The sequence below is a fragment of the Zalophus californianus genome, chromosome 7 (assembly GCF_009762305.2).
Source record: "Zalophus californianus isolate mZalCal1 chromosome 7, mZalCal1.pri.v2, whole genome shotgun sequence".
Taxonomy (NCBI): Eukaryota; Metazoa; Chordata; class Mammalia; order Carnivora; family Otariidae; genus Zalophus; species Zalophus californianus.
Genome location: NC_045601.1, coordinates 122,445,325 through 122,469,114, shown reverse-complemented (window position 1 = coordinate 122,469,114; position 23,790 = coordinate 122,445,325). Strand labels below are relative to the sequence as shown.

Sequence of the window (23,790 nt, the reverse complement as noted above, 5' to 3'; positions counted from 1 at the left end):
TAAAAGGTTTCCACACCTCGGACATTATTAGTAACAAATTATTTGTGATGCTGCATGATATCAGCTGTGATACTGCAGTACTATAAAATACTCAGCCCTTTGTCCCTTGATCTTATCGTGTTCAACATTTTAAACACTAACTTTAAAAAATATTAAAAAGTGTGCTTTGAATCTCCTAAGGAACCACATGGCTTGCGAGCTTCTACCACCACCAAAACTGAAAGTAGCCTGCAAGAGGGAGGCATCATTCAACCCTGGAATTGGCTTTCATTGCCAGAAAACCTATAGATGAAGGAAGCTTTAAACCAATATTTAAAAGTTTATTTTTAAGAAGGTACTTTTGAAAACTATATTTAAAGAGTTGTTTTCCTATAAGTCTTGCTCCAAATGGACTTTTATTAAATAATGACAGAAATGTCAACATGATCATTTATTATTTAGGTAAATATTTAAAAAAATTATTTCTTATTTTAATGGAATATATGTTCAAGTATGGAAGAATTTATTTCACCTCTGTCAAATCTTAACATGTCCTCAACACACACTGATAAAGTTTGGTGAATGAAACCCTAGTTCACCAAATCTGAAAGAGCAGTCTTGAATGTGGCAACAGAATTCACTTTCCACTAAGATGAACTTTGCAAATTCAAGGGATAGCACCCTAGCAAGCTAACCCTAGGGTTATTGTTCCCAACCCTTGACTGCACATTAGAATCACATAGGTTGCCAGAGAAAATATACAAGACATCAGTTAAAATAGAATTTCAGATAAACAATGAGTGATTTTTTTTTAGTCTAAGAATATTATATGGACTATAGTTATGCTAAAAAAGGTATTTGTTTTTTTTTAATTTTTTTTGTTTTGGCATTTTTTTAAAGATTTTATTAATTTATTTGAGAGAATGAGAGAGAGCACAGAGGAAGAGTGAGAGATGGAGAAGCAGACTCCCTGCTGAGCAGAGAGCTCGATGTGGGGCTCCATCCCAGTACTCTGAGATCATGACCTGAGCTGAAGGCAGATGCCTAACCAATTGAGCCACCCAGGTGCCCCAAAGGTATTTGTTTTCTATCTGAAATTTAAATTTAACTGGGCATCCTATGCTTTCATTTGCTAAATATGACAACTACCAACCTTGAGAAAAATACCAAAGTGTGGGCTCCACTCCAGAGTTTCAGTACAATCGGTCTAGAATGAAGACTCCAGGATTGGTAGTTCAAAGACTTTTCAGATGATTCTATCACGCAGCTATGGGTGGAGGGTCACTGCCCTATAATGCATGTTTTGACTTTGAACCTTGTTCCATGACTTCCAAGTGTAAATTTAACCTCCTTTTCAACGTATCTTATGCCTTATTTGCTGTGGCTCCACAGGCTTGGTGCAAAGTAAGAACCGCTAGGCAGCCTTAACCTCTCTGCCATTCCTTAGATAGGGGAGCTTTTATTTTAGGAATTTCTCTCTATTCAAATATTTGGGAAATGAAATGTCTCTGTGCAGATACTGGGCTCCTTTTGGTATCTCAAACCACTGTATGAAGCTTAAGCTGATCCCGGCCTCAACATAGTTCACAAATGTGTAGGTCACCCTTGTGGGTTCCCTGAATTTTCATAATGAGCCTCCTACACCTGAGTCCCTCCACCAAAATACTCCATCTCCCGAGGATGTGTCAGATATTAGGATTAGGCTCTGCCGGTCCCTGTTTAAATCTTTGGTGGTGTGTGCAAGAGCTGAGTCTAGACCTCAAACCTAGAGGCTGAAGCTGTATCATTAGACCTGAACTCAGTACCCAAGACCTTAATAACCATGGGCAGACCTTTCAAAATTTAGTCTTCTTGATTGGAATTCACGGCAATGTTTCTCTGGATTCCCATTTGTTCTGCTGTGTTCACTTGTTGGATTCCTGTTGCCATTCACGTGCTCAAACACTGGAGCCTGCCATGGCCTTGGATTCTAAGGTGGGTGAGCTTATTTTGTGAACTATGCCCAATGGGAGGATGGAAGGTTCTAGTGTAAGGCCCAGATCTGGCCCTGTCTTGCACTGAGTGGGACCCCATGCTTCACTAGAAGATTAACAAATAGGACACAAGTATCATTGCACTATTGACAGAAATTGGAATAACAGGAAGGCAAGCCAATGTGGGGTATAAAGTGTTGAGTTTTGTTTTAGATATTCAGAGTTCAAAATTCTTATAGCATGTTCAGATATTAAGATCTAGTAATCATTGGGATTATGGGAATAAAGATAATTTTGAGATCATTCATATAGAGTTGAGTTGAAAGGATTGGTGATTCTCCAAGAGGAATAAATCTTAGCTCGGTGTTCAAAGATGTCAAATGTACGAGTAGATGAAAACACCGATAGAGTGTTATGATGACCAGAGTAGGAAGAAATGTCACACGGTTATCAGTTTCTGATTATGCATGAGTAATGAGTACCACTAATGGGATAAGTTCTAAGTGGAAGAAACCAAGGGATCTTCTAAGAGAACAGTAACCATCAGAAATCTGATAGGTACATGGCTTACCAAGAGATGTTAAAGTTTTAAGATATTTTTAAAAGTGCCATATGAGAGTTGCTCATTTAGAAAGAAACCAGATAGTGTTTTCAGGGTTATGTGCTAGGTTGGAAAATATACTGAGGTGTTGAAGCCAGAAGGTGAACCCAGGCCTTCCTATAATATAAAGACTTCAGCACTGAGGGAACCATGTAAGGAGGAAACAAGAACTTGTAGGTGTGAGTTGGAGTACAAAGTCACAAGCCAAAAGATTAAGTGGACTGGAACATATAGTCCTGGGTATAAACAAAACAACAACCCTGGTGAGAAGCTGAGAGCTGCCAGAATCCCTAAGTGTGTTAGGAGTAGCCAATTTACTCGTGGATTCCCTAAGGCTAATGAGACTAATGGCTTAAATCAAAGCAAATATATTTTTTGAGATTGGAGAATTCCTTCTGTTTTGTTAGCAGAGGACATGGAAAGGTGAGCCATGATTTTTTTTCCCACAGCCAAAATTTATGACAATGAAACCTACATTGTATGGCAAGTTTGTGAAGTAGAACTTTGTTAAGTAGAGGTCAACTCTTTCATATCCTCTGAAAAATGATCCACAAAACCATTGAAGGAGAATGTACCAAAATATAATGCTTAAAGGCAAATTTTTTAAAAATGGAGTTTTCATCAAAGAATATAAATCGTAAGCACACACTTCTATTATTTCTCAGCACAACTATGCAAGTATATTTATATACTCACTGTCAACTTTTTCAGGTTCTAGTTTGGAGCTAGCGTTCTTTGATTAGAACTTGAACTTAGAAAGGGAACTTATTTTAACATTATTAGTTATTAAAATGAAACATTATTTAGATATTACGTTGGGGTTAATTCTATCAAAATTCTTATTTTTAAATTTTAATAATGATATTAGATCACCTGGGGGAAAGGTTATGTACAGTCTGCAGACATTAATTTGGTTAAATCAGTATCAATGGAGGCAATATTTAATAAAAATATGGATGATCATGAAATGTATATGAATGGTATGCTATTTCATTAAAATATATATCCACATTGTATAAATAAGCTAGCCTTAGTTATTTAATCACTTGAAAAAAATACAGATTTTAGGATTTTGATTTGAGGATTTTTTGCAGCTGGAGTCTCCATTTTATTGAATGTGGATTTTCATAGGAGTTGTAATTCTCATCTGGTTAATTTTCTTTAAAATTCTAAAGAAAAACTGCATTTGACTTTGACATTTATTGTAACAACTTTTAGTAGAGAAAATGTTGCAGTGATTCTAATTATAAGTAGAATCCATAAAATATACTTAACACTATTATAACATCTACCTGGAACTTACTTATTTTTAAATAACACTACTCTATTAGATAGGAAAAGTTGGTGCCAATATGAGTAATTTTGTGGGGATGAAGAGAAAATGAACAACAGCAAAGTAATAGCATGTGAAGAGCTTTTCATGTTCTGAGTTGACCGATATTGCTAGTAAGTTATATAATTGTGTAAGTGTATTCCACCAGTAATGAGGTCAGTTTGAAAAATATATTGCTTATAACTGAATTAAATCAAAATGAAACATTTTACAGTGATTGTTAAATGCCAAATTGAACTGATCTCATTAAATGTGAAATTCAAGTATATTTAGACTATGGCCTAAATTTTAATACATGAACATAATGAGATATGACCAGAATAGTTGGAAAAAGTTACTTATATATTTTTTCTTTTAGCAGTTTCTCGTTTCACAGTTTAGATTTATTTTCTGGAATTTGGTGAGATAGCTTGGCATGCGAGTATGAAGTATGTAGTCCCTTTCAGTAAATGGAGGAAGAACACACATATATTGGCCTATGCTGTCTTCTACAAGTATTTTGCTCATGATAGTTACTTAGGGCTGTTAGCTTTGAGTGTAAGTCAGTGTTCACAAAGAAGAGAAAGTTCATTAAGCACTCTGAGAGGCGCAGCTGCATGTAGTAAACACAGATGGAGCACACTTTTACTGAGGTTCCTAAATGAAAACAGACTTTAATCCTGTTCCTGGAATACCCACAATTGAACTTTCCATCAGTGATTGTGCATTTCTGCTGCAGAGACCAGATGTCACCTCATCATAGGCGTGTATTTATGTCTTGCTATCTGGGTGTAGTCTAGCATAGTCTCCAGGAGGGTAGAAGCCCAAGTCTGCAATTGTTTTTTGCTTCCAATGGAAACACACGGCATGCATGATAGTGCTCTTCTCTTACCTCACAGAGTTCCAAGTGGGGCTCTTCACAAGCCAAGGAAAGTAAGCCAGCCGCTCCCCATTCTCAGGGGATGTCTAACCTAAGACTAAAGATTCTCTTCAGATAGTTACTGCATGTGCTAAATGAGTTTTCTTAATCCTATCCATCATTATGTCTTATTTGAGAAGGATCTGTTTTTCCTCCAAACAAAAATAGGCACTTTAAAGCTTACTTGACCTAACTATGTACTTCCCACAATAGTACCCCATAACCAAAACATATTTTAAGGCTTAGGCTTATGCCAATACCTAACATAATCTATAGCTCCCTACTTCTTTTAAACATCATAGAAAACTGATATATAATAACAAATAAAATGCCGAGAACTATGTGTACAATCAAAAACTGTATTGTGGTGGGTGGATTTTTAATGAGAGGAAATAAAGATCGAGACTGTATGCCACAATGTCTTATTATGTTTTTAAGGATAAAGGTGCTGTGGGAAAAATCACCAGTAATATCAACAGCCTTCCTCTTAGCAGGAACATTTTAAGCATTACTAAAATCTCCTATAATTAGGTGAAATTGGGTAGAATCTCATTTCTCATCTCCAGTTGCTGATTGGGCTACATGCTGTGAATCTTTTCAAAGAGAAAGGTAAGTGATTCAGCCAGCAAAATCTAGTTTATTTGGGAATAGCAGAGGAATTGCAATTCAGGACAGGCAAACTATGGCAAACCATAGGCAAGTCCAGAGAACAAAGGAGGAAAGTGTCTGTTTATAGAGAAAAGGAAGAATTCGGAGGGGTTGTTTTGGATAAAAGTTCATTGGAGAAAAAGGAATTTGAAGTGGTGGTAGATTCTCATTGGTTGCAGGCATTGGAAGTGGTGGTGGCCGTTCATTGGCTGCAGGTAATGCAGCTTCCCGTCAGCAGGGGAGAGGAATTCTTCCTTTCTCTTGCTGGATTTTGCAAGCTGTGACAGGTGCCATGAGCATGAGAACTGCCCCCTTCATGGTCTCCTGGCTCCAATTTTGTGTTAGGTTTCCTTAACACATTTTCACATTTCCCCCTTTTGATAGAGATCTTTCTTCAAAAACATTGCTGATCGAGAATTGGATCATTTATTCCTTATTAGAATCGTTTTTGTCCTTGGGTGCCAGGAAGGACCTTTTCTGGGTGTCATGTCCCACGCCGGAGGGAAAGTACACAGATTGGAAAACACTGAGGCCACATCTGGATAACAAGCAAGGGTGGGGAGGGAGAGCTTCCAGGCATTTCCCACCTGGTCTATATCTTATCAAGGTTGTAAGTGTTGAAGATCATCTTGAAGCATTGAGTCAGCATCACCCTATTGGGTATGTTGTTTTTATAAAGGTTCAACAGGCAACAGGCACAAAGATTTAAAAATGTTTACACAAAATAAGATGAGGAGCAGAATAATGACCCCAGCTTGTATTATAGTGCTAAACCAGGAGCCCAAACCAGCTAGAGATCAAAGGACCATAGATCATCAGGCGGAACTTTTTCTGGCCAATGTGTTTGTTCCCCAAATACTATGTAATTGGGTTTTTACTCCTCTGGAGGAATTTATCCTTGTGAATAGACACAATTTGTTGCATTGGGATTTATGATGGGGAGAAGTCAAAGCAAGGTACAGGAAAACCTGGTTGTTGAGGTTTGACTCAGTGAGAAATATCTGGAGGGGTGCAAGTATAATTAGGGGTCACATTGGAGATGAAGGGAAAATTTGCTATTGGGAAGGCTAAAGGGTCATGTCCGTCACAGCTAGATCGAGGTTTCTGATGACAGGGCCAACAATCAGAAAGGCTTCTTCCTTTTGCAATGGATTGGGAAATGTAAGCAAGAGTATTCTCTCTCCAGGACAGAGAAGGAGAAACAAAGTGAGAAAAAGCAGAAAGGAGAGAATATACAGGCCTGATCCTGTCATCTTGGGAAAGCTGTCTGCTTCAGTTCCTAAAAATCTTTAATTTGAGGTCACCAGTTGGTGTCCAGGTCCAGTCAGGGCTTGGGGCTTTCTTTAGATGAGACACATTGAACTCCTTACAGTGTGGTGACACAAGGATTGGTTAGTAACACTTGATAAGGGCCTTTCCAGCAGGGTTGAAAAGCATCTTTTTGGAGATATCCTTTCCAATTAGCAAAATTCCTAGGTTACAGAGTGTGGTCTTTGATGTCTTTGTCTCCCAGAAGTGTGCTATGAAAAGGTTGCTCTACTAGAGTATGATTATTTTCAAGGGCTGTAATTAGACCTTTGTAACAGTAATGTGTATCTCCTTTATAATGTGTGGGTCAGGAGACGGAGAAGTTAGATGTGTGAGACCCCAGTAATTTTCTCAAAGGATGAGGGTTTAAGAGTTCTAAGGGGATGGATCTGAGATTTAGAAGGGCCAATGGCAATACTTCTGGTCAAGGGATTTGGAAGGTTTCCATAAATTTTTCCAATTGAGTTCAGTTCCTTTGACTATCCTTGAAGACTGAGGATGATAAACACAGTGAAATGCTACCCAGCTGACCAAATGGCACAGACATGCCATAATATTTGACCAATAGAATGGGTTCTTCAGTTGTCATGGAGCTCAAGAGGAGTTCTCCAGGTAGGCATGGTTTTATTCCAATAGGATTTTACCTACTGAAGGATAGTAGCTTGTCTACATGGAAAGGCTTTGGCCCAGTGGGAAAACATACAAATCATTACCAGGACATATTTGATTCCATGACGTGGGGGTAGCTGATAAGGTCCATTTGCCAAAATTTGAATGGCCCATTAGGCAATTTAAAGTGCCCAGGAACAGTGTGGACACGTTTCCTTGGATTGTATTTTAGGCAGGTAGGGAAAGCAAGGTAGATACTTTTTGCAATCTTGTTGATATTTCTCCTCCAGTATTGATTTATAAACATCATTTTATCTATAGACCAATGGTATAATGCATGTACAGTGGTCAATAGTGGGAACTTTAGAATTTCTGGTAGGACTAGGTTTATGCTTGGTCCAAACCAGAGTTTTCTCTTCTTATCATACTAACAACCATTTGATTGCCAATATTGTTTTATTGTTTGGTGTCTGTAGTTAATTTCTCCAAATTATCATCTGGAAGCGAGTTCCTTTGGACCATGACAGAGATTTGACTTCTAGACCCTTTGAGGGCAGCATTTTTAAATGGAAATGTCAGTAAGATGATTTCCTTTGGCTTCCAGAAAGTCAAGCTTATAATGTCCCAGGATTTTAATAAGAGCAGATAAGAGTATGGCATCCAGTAATTCCTGAAAGTAAGGGCTGCTTTTAATTTTATCTCCACTGGAAGTAAGGAAACCACATTGTTTCCCTAACATTCCAAAATTGCAAGCCACTCCAAAGTCATATATCCTGGGTGTAAATGTTGGCAGTTTCACCTTTGGCTAGAATATGGGCCCATGTGTGCTTATAGCTCCTTGTTAGGCTGAAGAAGCCAAAGGCAAGGGTGCTACCTTGCTTGCTTCAAAAGGAGTTAATATTGAATATCCACCACAATATCAAACCTCAGTGAACAATGAAAACTTACTATTATCCAAAGGAGTTTCCTTTAAGTCATCACAGGGATCAGAAGGGGATCTGTTAGTATTAAGAAGTTGTGAGTGGTTTCATTGGTAGAGGAGGGGAGACGAGTAGCGGGGTTAAGGTTGTTATAGCAAGCAAAAGTAGTGTAAGGGGCAGTTCACAGTAGAATTTCATAGGAAGTGAGATGGCTTATTGAAAGATGCTGAGTGTGATGAGAGCTAAGAGGAGCTTTGGCAGCACAGAAGGGGTTCAAGGGGATCCCAAGACTATTTCCTCAGTGGCCTTTACAAAAAAAGCAGTAAGTAGGAGGTAGAGCTCTGAGGCATGGGGGTAGAGGGTATCCCCAGGCTGTGGGATCTAGTTGTTGCAGGATCCTATTGGTGGGTGGTAATCCCCAAGATTTTGTTTGAGTATCCCAAGGGCATTCCCTTCCTTTTTGTATGCAAAAAGGAAGAAAGGGAGCTGATAATTCGGATGTTCAAAGGCAAGGGGCCTTATTAAACCATGACATTGAAAAGTCATGTCATCTGGATCTTCCTAGATGATAGGGTCAGGTTTAATAGTTTTTAACAAGATATATAAAGGTGGGGTCATAAGGAGAATTTTAGGATACAGTTGTAATAATAGTCTGCCAATTCAAGAAAACCTCACAGTTGACATTTGGTTTGGGGCTTTGGGAATTTCAGGATGCCATGAAAACTGTCTCGATCCCAATGCAGTCCTTGTTCTGAGATTAGAAGTCCTAAATATTGAACTTGAGTTTGAACAAATTGTAATATTTCCTTAGAGATGTTATACCTTTTTTTGGCTAGGAGTTTTAGCACATGGATGCTATCTTCTTGTGAGGAGGCTTGGAAAGGGAAGCAAAGAAGTAAGTCATCCATATATTGTATTATTGTGGAGCCTCCAGAGAAGTTGATATCATCTGGGCCAGCCTTTAATGTTTGTGAGCTTTCTGTGAAACCCTGGCATTACTCTCCTGTAGCTTTGCTGTCCTTCCCAAGTAAAAGCAAGAAGATATTGACTACCTCTATCTACTGGGATACTAAAGAAAACACTATATAAATCGATCATGAAAAAAATTTGCTCTCAGTAGTATTGGAGGTAAATAAAGTGGAGGTTGGGAATAATAGAATGGTGGGGGATGACAATATTGTTTATGGCTTGGAAGTCCTGGACAAGCCATTTGGTTTCTTCACAGGTAAAATAGGAATGTCGCAGGGACTGATACAAGGGATGAGGGCGCCCTGGCCCTTACTGTTTTATTATTGGCTTAATGCCTTGAAGGGCCTCTTTATTTACAGGTATTGATTAATTATAGGCAGAGGTTTTGGGGGATCTATTTGGATCTTAATAGGAGGTGCACTGTGGATTCTGCCAATATCAGTTTAGAATTTACCCAAGAGGGTGATCCAACAGGGACAAATGATTAGTGTCCTTGGAGTTAGCTCTAGGGGCCATCAGAAACATAGCAAATAAAAGATGTTGAGGGTCATGAGATTTACCTACTTGGCTATTTTGGTTGCTGTTGTGAAATTCTAGAATTATTTCCCCTTTTCAGGAGAAAGAACTTCCAGCATGATATTTTTCTAGGAAATCTTGGCCCAATAAATCAATAGGGGTAGAGGAACTAAGGAGAAAAGTGTGGGTATCTCTTAGAGGGCCTAAGCAGAAGGGTATCATTAGGCATAGGAACCTGTTGAGCTTAATTAGAGACCTTCACTCTTTCAACTGTTTAGGACTCTGAGGCAGGGGCTGTTTATTGGAAGTGGTGTTGAGCACTAGAGTGTTCCTCCAGTGTCAATCAGGACACAGAGAGATTCATTTCCAGTTGGACAGTGGTTTCTTCAAGTGCATTCCAAGTACAGAGAACAAAGGAGGAAAGTGTCTTTTTACAGAGGAGAGGAGGAAGTGGGAAGGGGTTGTTTTGAACAGAATTTCATTGGCAGGAAATGAGAGTTCATAGTGGTGGTGGCTTCTCATTGGCTGTAGGTAATGGAAGTAGAGGGCCCTCTTATTGGCTTCAGGTGAGGGCAGTTGCCAGGGTGAGAGGAAATCTTCCTTCTTCCTGCTGGACTAAGCAAGCTTCAATGAGTGGTATGTGTGTGACCGCCCTCCTGGCTTGGCTTCCAGCCTCCAATTTTGAGTTAGTTTTCCTTAACCTATTTCACAATGCTTTTTAAGATCTCTCCAGATTCAAAATGGATTTTATAATTTAGTAAGTTTTCTCATTCTTTGTCTTGTTTTGAACCCTTACAATATTGTGGGCTTTTGGGAGTACATTGTGTGGTTGAGAACACAAAAGTTAAGCATCTAACCCACTGGATTGTGAGGCAAACTCCTCCTATTTTCTTAATTTCTTTCTAAAACCTCATTTAAATTTGTGATGTTAAATCTAAGGGGATTTTTCAGATTCCTTCCTGTTCTGCCATAAACCAACATGGAAAATAAATAGCTGGTTTCCACAACAACAACAAAAAAGGCTACCTTTTGCTTTGTTTTGCCTTTGTCTATTGAAATAACAATCTCTAGCCTTTGAGAATAAGAACGTTGTTCCTCTCTGAATCAGCAAATGAGAAGCAGGTTCACTGCCACAGCTGCCTAAGTCCATGAATTTGGAAAGGAACCTGAGTGGCATGTTTTATAAACCCAGCCCCACCTCACTGGTTACTACCTCTGAGCAGTGCTTTAGAAGACACAGTATAAGAATTCTGAAGAACTCAGGGACTACTCCCATCTTCTCCTTGCAGCAAGGGGCAAATCAGAAACATTGTTGATAAAATCTCCAAGAGAACTCCTTCCCTGTTGACAGGGCCTAATGTGGTTGAAGCAAAGTCCTCACCTGCTGAGAAATGGAGACCTAAATAAATAGCACAAACCAAACAAGCACGACTTTTTTCTATGATCTGGCATAAAGACACTTTTACTTAGGCCTCACTTAGGTAAATCATCCCCACAAAGAGATGTCAACAGGCAAGATCCTTGGAAAAGCACCGAGCAGCAATTTCTTGCTGGCGTGGAAAGCTTCAGAGTGTGCTCTGTAAACGTGCCAAGCTTTATTCTCATCCTGTGGCATCACAGAACTCAAGCGCTAAAGGGACGCTGGAGTAATGGGTATGATGTCTGATTTAATCACCATTAGAAATATGGTAGAGGGCTCCGGCAGGAAAATGCAGAGCCATTTATTCAGCACCTATTTTAATGGTGAGTTAGGTGCTATCCAAAGAAGTGTAATCCAACATTTCAGAGGAAATAGGTACTGTTTGCTCTTGTCTTCTGGCAAAATTAAGTTCCACAATGATAACAAGGTGAAATGTGGCAATAACAATATCTATTCTCTTTTCATTTCTATCATCGAAAGTATCCATTAAGCATCTCTTGGGGCACTGGTTGGCTCAGTCAGTGGAGCATACGACTCTTGATCTCGGGGTTGTGAGTTTGAGCCCCAAGTTGGGTGTAGAGATGACTTAAAAATAATAAAATCTTTAAAAAATATATCCATTAAGTGTCACTCTGTGCTAATGTGTTATAACACATTAAAAAAAGTTATGGTTGATGTAGTTACATGAATAATATATCTTAAATACATGCATTAAGCAAATGAATGTTTGTAGCACATGTTCTGATTTTTATTAAGTATAAGACATTTGTTAAGAAGGTGGTCAAATGATAAATTAGGTCAATAACCCACACTGAAGATGGAGTCTCAGATGTGAATTGGTGACACAAGCCTTTAAATTCTTGCAAAGGTCTGAGAAGGCTACGAGCTTTCTCCTAGAGGTTCAGGCCAACAAATTTCTCTACATGAAAGTGGGAACTTCTAGGTGCCACAGGAGCCTAAGGGCGAGACAGCAAAGCCTGATACTGGGGAGGATATAATAAAGGGCATGCTATAGCACCTCTTCTGGAAATTTTATACAGTTGGTTGAGATGCTCATCTCAGTAAATATTGCCCAGCATCAGCCCCCACTGCTACTTTCTAATCAATCAGTGTTATCTGCCATATACCGAGTGAGATGCTAGAGATACCAAGATGTCCAGGCAGAGCCAGGCATGCAAACAAATAATGCCAACATAGTATGATAAGTACACGATGGATGTATTGTCAATAAAGGTGGAAGAAAGACTGACTCCTCTTTTGGTAGAACGATGTGGGACTAGAGTGTTTCAAGGAAGAATTAACAAAAGGAAACTTCTTGAGGTAGGGTCTTAAATAATGAATAAGAATTTCATACATTATCTGGAAGTATGATCCCTGGAGCACTTAAAACAGAACCACTTCCAAAGCTTATGAAAAATGTTCTTGAGCTCCAGCCCAGACCTACTGATTAAGAATCTCTGGGGCAGGAGATTTATAAACTTTGGACCACTGTTCCAAGGTCTAAGGTGGGCAAAGGTATTGCTGATAGAAACTCTCCTACCTCCTCTTTACTCATCAGTCACTGCTTTCTCCTTGAGTGTCAAGGCACACTTTCCAATTCCTACTAATAATTAACTTTCAGGAACAGCACAGATACTATTAAAAGCTTTTATTCCAATATTAAAGATCGCACGGCCATGAGCCTACTCTTGTGGCCAGGTGCACTAATACTCATGTTCGCTGATGCAGAACTGAATATCATAGGCGGGAGTCCACAGTCACTTACCTTTCCGAACAGACTGCACTGGATGGGGACCTAGAGGTCCCAGCCATGCCAGATATTGACCCTCAAGTTATTGGGTCTTATGAGGGTTCGGAAGGTGATTAGGTCAGGAGCTGGGTGGGAGGTCTCAGGACATCCGCTATTTACCAACCAGAATAGAAGTACTTCCCTATTTTAATAACTGGTACAATACCAGGGTACCAACTGCATATTTTCCTGTATTTACCTAATAAAACAAAAAAATGAGATAAGAACACGAAGAGTTCAGTAAGGTATTCCGAATGTTCTCCATAAATTGAGACTTTAAGTACATCTTAGGAGTGAAAGCACAGACAACTAAATGGTATCAGAGTTTATGTACTGTCTGTGTACTTCAAAATTTTTGTTTCATAAGAACTGGGCTAAATAAAATTACTTTTGTTCCTTTTAAGGGGTTGATAATCACCTTTACAGCAACCAAGTTATAGCACTTAAATTAATAATCCTAACTTTATTTGCATTTTGGAACTGATCAGAATATATTCCTGATTCTCTAGAGTTTACCATTGGCACAGTTTCCCTGTACCTGTCTTACTTCAGGTTGTTTTAACAAAATACCATAGACTGGGTGGCTTACACAGCAATTCCTTTCTCACAATTCTGGAGGCTGGAAGGCTGAGATCAGGGTGCCAGCTTGGTCTGGTTCTGATGAGAACGCTTTTCTTGTCTTGCAGACAGTTGCATTATCTCTGTATCCTCCCGTGACAGAGAGATAGAGGAAGGCCCTGGTCTCAGGTCTTATACCTAAAGACGCTAATTTCACCATAGAGACTCTACCCTCATGACATCATCTATACCTAATTATCACTTCAAGGCCCCACCTTCTAATATTGGGGGTTAGGGCTTCAGTATATGAATTTTGGCGGCACACAAACATTCAGCGCATAGCAGAAATTTTACACCTTAATGTTGCTTTTCTCTGAGACCTGTTTGGTAGAGACCCCAGAGATTAGTGGAAAATTCTAGGTACATGACATCAGGTCTTGCGTACCCTTCTGAGTCCTTGCTAGGACTCCTTGGGTCAGTGTCAAAATTCTGGACATTCTTCAAAGCTCACTGATCTTCCACACAGTTCTGGACTTCCCCCGGCCACTGCCCTCGAGGGCAGCCGACATCCAGACCAGTGGAGCATTTGTTGGCTCCTTCCAGCTTTCTCCACAGTCCTCCCTCTAAGCTTAACCAAGTGTGACAATGGCTCTTTGTGGATGGAGGCCAGATTCAAATAAATACAAGCAGCCATGACAGATATTTTGTGAAATATTTCTTCGCACCAAGTCATTATGGATATTATCTGGGTCAATGCTTCCCACATTGTAATGTGCATGGAAATCACCTGGGGAATGGTTAAAGCGCAGATTCCAATTGGATAAGCAGAGGGAGGGGCTGACAGTCTCCACTTCCAACAAGCTCTTGGGTTGCTGTTGTCCACGGACCTACTCTGAGTAGAAGGGACTAGAAGATGAAAGGTTTGGGGATCGTCATGACTGATTATTTCTACTTACTGAGTTTGGATTACATATTCCAAACTCAGAGACTTTTTAAGAGCTTTGCAGCTTCTCAATGATTTTCAGAGATAGCTTTTTAAAGCTACTTTGTAGTGTGCTTGCAAAGTTTGCTGTGCAGGGCAAGATACGGAAAGGCCAAGCATGAGGAGGTTAGATATTTTGCTCAGGGATTGTAAGTTCAGATCTCTGACTCTCCCTGATGCTCCGTGGGACCACACCTCACCTCACCTGAGGAAACACTGAGGAAAAACAGACTCCACTTCCACGAGCCAGCCTGTGGGAAGAGGCTGGGACACAACGCGGACTGCTTCTCAGAGCAGGAGACGGGAGATGGAGTGATAAAAGTGAACTGAAAATAAAAAATTAAAAAGCACACTGAGAACACTCTGTGAAATGAATGCTTGTAAAACTGTCTGCGGCAGGAAGAAACAGAAGAGTTTTATTAGGTGATGAAAAAACACTGTATACTTCATGTGAAAACATTCCAAGTTTGGGTCTTGTGTAGTATAACAGAAGAATCTTACTAAGTAAGACTCAGTTTAACCAAATGAACATCAAGGAGCTATAATCCCATTTGTACCTGCCTTTGAAATTGGTTATTCTCTCCTCTCTCTGTCTCTGTCTCTCTCTCTCACATACATACACACTGTTGTACTTTCTTAGTAATCTTGCTGCACAGTTTTTGAAGTGCTCAGGTGCTTGCTTTTCTGGTGGCAGAATCCCAAGAAGGCAGAGCATGCCACCATTTATGGTTTTCAGATATGCTTTTGTGTAAAGGGCTATAAATAATTCTACACCCTATGAAGTGGTGTTTCTTCACTCAACCTGAGTCTTCCCCTCTTCTGCTCACCTCCATTTTGGTGGAGGAACTGAATCACTTTCAGTTAACTAAGCTTTGACCAGGAAGCAAGGCAGAGGATTTCAGGTGTGATTGGAAATGCTGGCTTTTTTATTGATGCCCCTGAGATCATTTTTGGAGGGGAGGTTTTGTGGTCTCCGGGGAAGTCTACCTGAGGCTCATTTGCACACACGTGTCCCTGGGTGGCCGGCAAGGAAGAGGCAGGGGTGTGCTGGATAATCCATCCTGGAGAGGATCAAAGACCCTTGCTGGTGGGTGAGAGGAACTGGGCATTAGGAGAAACACCACACCTTCAGTGTTATTACTATCATTCAAAACTGTGGCACAGCAGCCTGGGTGGTAAGAAGGACTCAAGGAAAAAAAACACACAACAACAAAACAACCCAGAGTGAGGGGAGCTGAGCAGACAGACAGTGGCTCCCAACCCTTGCAGTACCTTGGAGTTATTGGTGTGTGTGTGTGTGTGTGTGTGTGTATGGTTGTGGGGTGGGGGGAGGGGAGGATATTAGAAAAAACAATAGTGTGCAGACCCCCCCCTTTAGGGGTGGAACCCATGCATCAAATATTTTCAAACATCCTGCCCCCCACCCCTGGTTTTGACCTTGTTAGAACAAAGGAGGGTGGGCCTGGAAGGTGGGGGATAGCATGTGTGGCCAACCAAAGTCACAGGGGTAGTTTGAGTGGGAAAAATGAGTAGTTACTCGTCAGAGGGCTCAGCGTTTTCTGTGTGGGGAGGACAGAGAGGTGATGATGAGAAGGAAATACAAAAATATGAATCCATAGAAGATGTCTGGGGGAAGCTTATCCGTTGGACATAAGATGCGGAAAAAACACAATCTATATGATCAAAGTGCCAGATGTGACTAAATATTTAGGTGAAGATTCTTAACTTGTCCTAACTGCTTCTTCTAAAATCAACAAAGGCAGCCTGGATAGAAGAATGGAAGCGAGCCAATGTTTTTAATGACCTGTAGCTCTCATCCACAGCCTGGCCTGGCCCTTGGGCTGGCGGGGCAGATATTAGGGGTCTGCCATCCCCTGACCCGTTGGTCTTCATCCACTACCTCAGAACTAAACACATGGCCTGCGTGGGCCTGGCCATAGCAAGGAGGTTATTAGAATAAGAAAACCTGAAAGTGTATTTAAAGTAAGAAAAGTCTGGGCGCCTGGGTGGCTCAGATGGTTAAGCGTCTGCCTTCGGCTCAGGTCATGATCCCAGGGTCCTGGGATCGAGTCCCGCATCGGGCTCCTTGTTAAGCAGGGAGTCTGCTTCTCCCTCTCCCTCTGCCTGTCCCCCTGCTTCTTCTCTCTCTGTCTCTCCCGCAAATGAATAAATAAAAATCTTTAAAAAAAAATAAAAAAAAATAAAGTAAGAAAAGTCTGTAAGAAAGTAAAATAAGATAAAATAAGAAAAGTCTGTAGTCAATAAGGAATAACCTGATATAGTGCATTTGACCAGTGCTGTTCCTTATTTAGTCTTTTCCTGCTAGAAGAGACAGTTAAATGTGATAGCACACTCTTTTTTTTTTTAAAATAGTTCTGCTCAATACATCTTAAAATCGAATAAAAGTAAAATTATCATGTATCTTTACTTGACAGATGGTCCAATTAGACTTTCTTGGACCAGCCTTTAATTTCAGGCCTTTTTAATATATATATATATATATATATATATATATATATATCCTTGAGGAATTCTCACTTGCTTTCTGAATGAAGCACTGTCCATGTAACAAAGGATGCATCAAAAGGCTTTAAGTCTCCTGGCAGGGTTATTTTCTCAGGTGACTGTTTGATTATCCTTGACGTTCTTCTCAGCAGCACGGGAGGGTCTGCTTACTGAGTCCTGAGGCCACGGTGAACACTCTCCCTTCCTGGATTCGGTCAGTCAGATCCTGTCCTGCCTTAATCCTTGGCAGTCCCCGTGGACCATGAAACAGGTTATGCTTTGTGAACATTCTTTTTATCAGCCGGGGACTTTCGGGAGTCTTCTTATTTAAAGCAAGAATTTGAGTGTGCCCTGAAGATGAAAAGAAATAGATTTACTTTACAAATGATTTCTCAAATTATCTTCTACACTCAAGCAAGGAAATGTAGTTGGGATATTCTGAAAATTTCTCTTTTTGTATTTCTTTTAGGCTCTGTTTTTTTCTCTCTCCCTCCTGATGAGCCCAATCAAAGTTTAACAAGATCATTATAAATTGTTATCATTTTGTTTTTGTATTTCTAGGCATTAGGTTAAACTTGCCAAACAGTGTTCCTCTTGGTGTCTCCGCAGCAGTGATATGACAAGCCCTCAGCTCAGGGGATGCAGTTAGTATAGTCATGTTCCATCGTGATGGTAAGAAAACAGTTTTCTGTAGCAACCATAATCCCCGAATGCAGGGCTGTAGATATCACTCACCATCAGTTAAGTGATGCAAAGGATATGAGCATCAGCGACAGGGATGCATTTCGGATGGTGCTGGGGGAGTCGGGCTTTTCAGTGACACAGCCTGATTAAAGAATATTGTCAATTATCGTACGGTTTCACTCATATGTGGAACAAAGAGGAATAATGCAGAGGGCCACGGGGGAAGGGAGGGAAAAATGAATGGGAAGAAATAAGAGAGGGAGACAAACCATGAGAAACTCTGGATGTTGGGAACCAAACTGAGGGCTACAGCAGGGAGGGGGTGGAGGGGTGGGGTAACTGGGTGAAGAGTATTAAGGAGGGTGCTTGTGGTGATGTGCACTGGGTGTTATACGCAACTAATGAATCGTTGAACACCACATCAAAAACTAATGATGTACTTACTATATGCTGGCTAATTGAACATAAAAAAAGTAAAAATAAATAAATTATATTTATATATATATGTATTCTAAAAAATGAAAAGGACTATTGTCAGAATGAGGGCACCAGTCCTGCAGGCACTTCTTTTCTTTACTGCACAGGGGTTCACCGAGCATATTGAGCATGTGGTGCTGGGGAACCATAGGTGAAGAGAAGGGTCCTTATCCCGGTGTGGGGACAGGCATGTCAGGTGACCATACAATACCCAGAAGACGATCACTGCGTTGTGGGCGCCCAGAGGAAGCAGTAGCTATTTTGCCTTTCTGTTCTTTAAAAGTTTAAATGCACTTTAGGATGGGTTTTTAAAGTTGATTTTTTATTGCATGGAAATGAAGAGGGATGAGGCAAAGTCGTTCAATGGAACTAATTTGCCTTTTGGTTGCTCTACCATGTTGAGGAGAAGTAGAGTTGTAGTGTAGTACTGGGACAGGCTTGTGGTTCGCGGTGGGAGTGAGCTCCGCACCAGGTAGGTGGGCACACGCTTCTGGATGGATGTTGCCTTTCTGCTCAGCTCTTGTTTCTATGGCAGTCAGTGAAACTGCATGGAGACCAGAGCATAAAGTACATACAAATGGTCTAAATTGTCAAAATAGTCATTAAGCAATGAATCTTGACCTCTTAAAAGCAGTTTGCAAGACATGAGCTGATTGTTCAAATTATGTGCTTGTCCTTGAACCTGCTGATTAGAATGTTTCTTCTCCAAAGCACATAATTCAGAAAATCAGAATGTAAGAAATGGTGTTATTTGGAGGAACGGTCTCCAAATTATTTTGATTTTGCACTGCGATCAGTAAAATGCATTTAAGTAAATCCCAATATGTTTATTCAGAAATTATGCACATTGATAAACAATACATTTTTTATAAATAAATATTTTTATAAATATTTTTTATAAAAAATGTATTTTTATAAATAAATTTAGTATATTACAGATACTTATAAATTATATATCTGTCCAATTTTATTCATACATGTTTTAAACATATATAAAATATAAATTTTAAAAGAATGGAAAACAGATAGAAATGAGTTCTAACATTTCCTTTACACAACCTGAAGACTACTTTAGATACACTCAGGGCACATACTCCCCACTTGGGACACCAGTCTAGAAAACTGTACAGAGTAGAGAGAACAGAACTTGTTTTAAATACTTGGGCATTTGGGTCTCCTTTCTTCTGTATGTCATTCTAAATGCATCGATGGATTATTATAAAAGCAATGAGTAATTGGTCACAGAAGGAATCCATAGGCAAATACAGAAGTATTTATTAAGTGAAGGAATAATGAATGAATTTGAATGAAATGAAACCCTCATGTTCAACTCGGTCATCAGTGTGAATTTAGCAAAGGAACATAGTCTCTGACATGATTTGTATCTATTAACAGAGGGTGATAGTAATCCTTATAGGAACATCATGCTTAACAGTCCGGTCATGTCCTCTCTCATAGGTAGAAAATATGTTCAGTTTTGGACAAGATATATCTACAGACTTGTGCTTATTATTTTAGGAACTTCTACAGATAACATGGAAACACAAAGTAAAAGCTCTTCATACTGAAGTTGCTGTCCAGAAACAGGAAAGGAGAGATACAGCTTCTGTTTTTTGGAAACTCAGTTCAAAGTTCCTCTAGATGTCAGTATTACATAGAGAAATGAAAATACAATAGCCTGTGGCAATGAATAAAGACCTCCTTACACTATTTAAGTGGTAAAACATATGTGATATATAATTGACAAAGAAAAAAACCAGCCTCATTTGGAAGCTGGTTTCTTATATTCCTCAGAATCAGCAGCTTCTCCTGTTGGTCAACTCCAGCTGCTCTACCCAAAGAATGTTAGCACAACTCCTGGACCTTTGCCACCAACACCTGGATGACCTTAGAGGCAAATGCTCATCAATTTGGCACTCTATGGAGTCTTACCACCAAATTCTCAATTTTACCTATTTTGATGAACTGAAATTGATTAAAACGTAACAGTTTTCATTATCAAGTCCACCAATGTATACGTTATCCAGAATAAATCCAGAAGCACACTGTCTGTCCACCAGGAGTTTTCATTTCAAAAGAGAAACACTGAAAGACAAAATTATACAATATCTTAAACACAATGTGTTAAACTATCTTATCTGGCTAATTTGACTTATTTTCAAAATTGGACTTAAATTCTCTCTCTCTTGCCTTTCTTCCATGTTAATTCTAGTTGTTTGGTAAATATTTATTTCTTCACTCTACTAATGCGTTTCCATTTTATACCCTTCTCTCTTAATCTTCTTTCTTATCTCCCGTGGTACTGACTGTGCCATAGATATTCAATAAATACTAACAACATACCTTGCCTGTAATCTTCTATTTTTTCTCTAAGTGACAGTACGATGTAGTAGTTAAGAGCACAGAATGAAGGAGACAGCTAACTAAGAATCCTGGCTCAACCATTTCTCAACTGTATAATGCTTGGAAATTACCTGATTTCATTATAAAGTGTGGCTAACAGTATCTATCCCAAAGGTTGCTATGAGGATCAACTGAGTTAATAACATGCTTAGAAATGTGCCTGGTATGTAGACAGTGCTTAGTGTATATTAGCCATCATCATCATTGACATCATCCCCACCACCACCATCACCCTCATCATCATCACCACCACCACCACCACCATCACCCTCATCATCATCACCACCACCACCACCACCATCACCCTCATCATCATCGTCATCATCACCACCACCATCATCATCACCATTACCATCACCACCACCACCATCATCATCACATTCATCACCACCATCATCACTATATCCTAGTCACTGGGCTAAGTGCCAGAGATTCAAAGATGAATCAGTCTTTCTGCCCAAGGCTAGTGGGAAATTAACAGGAAAAAACGTTTAAGAGTGTTGTCAGTGATGCTGGGGTGGGTGCACATGCTGTGGGCAGAGGAGAGAGCAGCTGAATTTGCCTGAGGAAGTTGAAGAACATTTGTATTGCTCTTTCACCTAGAAGAGGAATTTACAAACTCTGAGGCTATGATGTCTAATTTTGGTTTTCCACAGATTTACTAAACATACCTTTGTGTTTCAATGTCTCTATCTGAAAAATGGAAATGCTCTGAACCTATGAGACTGCCCCTTGGATTATTTAAAAGTACATTAGCATTCTGTCTTGATGCCCCTGAGCTGCACTTATGTGGCGTTTCATGCTTGCAAATCACCCTAAGGCAAATTCCGCTCTCTTTCCAAAGGAAAGAAACTGACTCTTTGGACATCCATACAATTTCATTAATTTATAATGCACAACTTCAGAATTTGTGATAACTTGGGTGGATTGGGCTAATGTTTACTTTTTATGTGGTATTTAAGAAAAGTTGGCTAAGCAAATTCAGAGAAGCCAAATTGTGAGAAGGATGTTTATCTGCCTAGGAAAATGGTCATCTGCTTTAAGCCATGTGAAAACTCATTCAGAAAAGCTTACTTTAGTCTCCTGCTTTCTGGTTTACAAAACCTATTCATATAGATCCTCTCATTTTCATCTGATTAATATGTGAACCATATCAAGACAATATGAACAGAGGTCAGAGGTGACATATACATTATCAATATCTTTTAATCTATTCATGAAGATGGGCCTTCTTTTACAAATAATGCCAGAGTTTAACAGAATTTCCTTTAGAGTAGTGAGTTCATTTGTTTTCAAATGTTGTAGTCTATACAGTTTCATTAATTCAGACTGTCCTGCCCTCTCACTTGCTATTAATTTTAGTGGTTTTTTTTTTTTTCATTTTTGAATCATGTAATACAGTAGTTTTCAATCTGGGATGATTTTGCCCCCTGGGGGACACTTAACAATTTCTGGAGACATTTTGGATGTTACAACTGGGAGGGAAGCTATCATCGTCTTCTTGTGGGTAGAGGACAAAGATGTTGCAAAAATTCTAGAATGCTCATGACATTTTCCACAACAAAGAATTATCCACCCCATGCGTCAGTAGTCCTGAGGTTGAGAAACCCTGATGTAATTAATAAGTAACTTCAGTTATTCAATTGTGTATCCACAGGCTGAGGAGAAGTCATGGTCACACCCTGGTCTGAAGGAAACAGTGCCTGTCAAAGGCAAAAGGACACCGGCCCTCACAGGTAGCATCTTTAGAAGACTAGATATTTATGCATAAAGAAAGCTGTGATGTAAAAGTCCTGTTGCCATTGTTCTTATTCAGAAGGAGTTACATGTTCATAAAGCGCTGTGTTGGGAGAAGTGCTGTTTGAATATCTTTATTTGATTGGCTTTGGGTCCTACTAGTTACAAACTAGAAACTCTTTGGGAACCCAAATGTCAGTCAGTTGGTCATGTTCACGTCTACTTTGCTTTTCAAAATCTTGTATCTTCTGATAAAGAGAAACCTGAATAGAAATGCCATTATGTGAAGCCGAAATTATACTGATCACATGCGTCCTCCATTAAAATATTTTGTGGCTTTTAGAGAGATCTTCCCAGAAGAACCCGCCCTCTTCTGAGAAAAAAAAGGTTAATAAACTCAATGAGAAAAATTCTGAGAAGACCAATGCCTCTCTAGTTCAGAGAAGTTTTGCCACATTTCATACAGAAAGACCACAAGACGAAGTAGAAGATTTTGCTCTAAGAACTTCCATAGAGCCAAGAGAAAATATACACACAAGAGACATTTTGAGTACACAGAGACTGAACAGACAAGAAAGTAATAGTTCTGGAGATGATAAGCAAGCCACTGCGGATAAAAATGAATGTCCAGTGTTCGAAGGAGAGAAAAATGGGCTTCGTTCTAAAGAAGATACTAGTGAAAGTGAACTTGAGACAAAAGGAGGACCAGCAATTGCAAATGAAACAGTGTTGGACAAGTGTTCAAATAAAAAGCAGTGTGTTGATAAGACAAATGGTGATCCATTCTGTGAAAGGTAGGCTTTAAAGCCTTGCACGCCTACAATTGATGTTTTTGGTAGACCTATGAGCCATTGCGATTTAAGGCCATACCAAAAGGAGAAGTGAAGTGAGTTTTTAAAGCAACGGTTTAGAAACCAGTTTCCCAGCTGGTGTGGGTTTTTCTTGGCCCTGTTCTCTTGCCATTACTTTTTCTTCTTGCCTGTGACATTTTCAGGCATTTTTACTGTTTTCTTCTGTCAACTGATAAAGATAATGATTATTATCAATCAGTAATTTTAAAAGATTAAGTATGAAGTTCTTGTTTTTAGCAAAATAAAGCACATGCTTCCTAAGATCAAGAACTGAATAATGAGATCAGATTTATCTCTAAGTTAAGAAACAAATTCTTAAATTATGCATGATAAATTGGCTATTTTCCTAAGGTATTATGAGGATTGAGTAAGAAGTAGATTATTGAAGGACTCTTCCTCAACCGCAAAGTTTCACATATAAATTCAGGTAATGATGTAGCCAACCACAATCAATTACTCTGTGTTGTGATGGGCCACAGACTCTATCTGGAACAGAGTATCCAAATATCTGTGTGTTTTTTACGGAATTAAGATATAATTTTTATTTCATTTATTAATAATGTATTTGAAACCCAATCATGGAGAAGTCTAATTTTTAAAGAATTAAACATAAAGGCTAATGTTTATTAA

The 23,790-nt window shown here is 39.4% G+C and overlaps 1 protein-coding gene across 1 annotated transcript in view; it reads left to right on the top strand.

The window, feature by feature from the left end:
- Positions 1 to 23,790, top strand: part of MYLK4 (myosin light chain kinase family member 4) — a 77,957-nt gene that overhangs the window by 30,474 nt on the left and 23,693 nt on the right. Inside the window, exon 2 of the mRNA XM_027600943.2 lies at positions 22,230 to 22,308. Within this exon, the coding sequence (XP_027456744.1) occupies positions 22,230 to 22,308 (79 nt within the window). The remainder of the gene's footprint in view (positions 1 to 22,229; positions 22,309 to 23,790) is intronic.